The sequence below is a fragment of the Austrofundulus limnaeus genome, unplaced genomic scaffold (genome assembly GCF_001266775.1).
Source record: "Austrofundulus limnaeus strain Quisiro unplaced genomic scaffold, Austrofundulus_limnaeus-1.0 Scaffold167, whole genome shotgun sequence".
In the NCBI taxonomy this organism is placed as follows: Eukaryota; Metazoa; Chordata; class Actinopteri; order Cyprinodontiformes; family Rivulidae; genus Austrofundulus; species Austrofundulus limnaeus.
The window spans coordinates 1,000,594-1,001,741 of NW_013952569.1; the positions used below are offsets into that span (position 1 = coordinate 1,000,594).

The following is a 1,148-nucleotide window of genomic DNA, read 5'->3' on the forward strand; positions in this document are numbered from 1 at the left end:
AGTATGTATGTATTCCACAGTATGAATGTATTCCACAGTATGTATGTATTCCACAGTATGAATGTATTCCACAGTATGAATGTATTCCACAGTATGTGTGTATTCCACATTATGAATGTATTCCACAGTATGAATGTATTCTACAGTATGTGTGTATTCTACAGTATGTATGTATTCCACAGTATGTATGTATTCCACAGTATGTATGTATTCCACAGTATGTATGTATTCCACAGTGAGTGAGTTTCTAGCTGATTGTGAGAGTTCAGTAAGGTGATGCTTTCAGAAAAAAGCTGTTCTTGAATCTGTTTGTTCTTGTTCTGATGCACCTGTAGCACTTTTTTTCATCCTCCTCTTCCTCTCAGAAACGAAGCATCAGCTCGTAAACTGTTTCTTTTCTGATCTCAAACCGATCCAACTGTTTGTGAAGAAGACAACACCTGGTCAGCCAGGTGTTTCCTGACACCAGACTCAGAGTTGATCACTGACGGAGTATAAATATCTGCCCCTCTGCCCAGGAGGGAGCGAGTGTTCCTGGGATAAAGAGCGTCTGACCAGCCCCCCTGCTGGAGCCCACAGCGGAGGACCGGGAGGAGGTGGAGGAGCACCGGCAGTGGGAGGAGGAGGGGGAGGAGGTGGTGCGGCGGGAGGTCCCGGGAGGGGGCCCACCTTAGGAGCTGTCAATCAACAGCAGCTCCAGCAGCAGCAGCAGCAGCAGCAGCAGCTACTGGCCAACCGTGAGTTTCCAGCAGAAACGAACAAAAACACATTTTTCCACTCCGAGTGTTTAAAGGAGAGCAATATGTGTTAATGTAGAGCATTTAATCTGCTCCCATCTCCTGTATTACCACTCTGCCTGGATTAATCAGCACACACTTTACTAAATGACTCAATTCATCAACACACACACACACACACAAACACACACACACACAAACAAACAGATCCTGGCCCTTTTTCTTACTGCAGTAGTAATGCACTTGTACACTCACACCGGCAGCAGGAAGCGACAAACACTCACATTGATTATTCTATCACTTCAGTCGTCACAACAACAGCAATCAGTGTTATTGTTTCATTGGAATGAAAGCAGGTGCGAGTGTGTGTGTGTGTGTGTGTGTGTGTGTGTGTGTGTGTGTGTGTGTGTG

At 45.6% G+C, this 1,148-nt stretch overlaps 1 protein-coding gene across 1 annotated transcript in view; it reads left to right on the top strand.

Moving 5' to 3' along the window:
• The window catches only part of LOC106523847 (dachshund homolog 1), a gene marked incomplete at its 5' end in the record, with an annotated part of 46,721 nt that overhangs the window by 35,130 nt on the left and 10,443 nt on the right, over positions 1 to 1,148 (top strand). Inside the window, 1 exon segment of the mRNA XM_014017423.1 lies at positions 519 to 737. Coding sequence (XP_013872877.1) covers positions 519 to 737 — 219 coding nt within the window.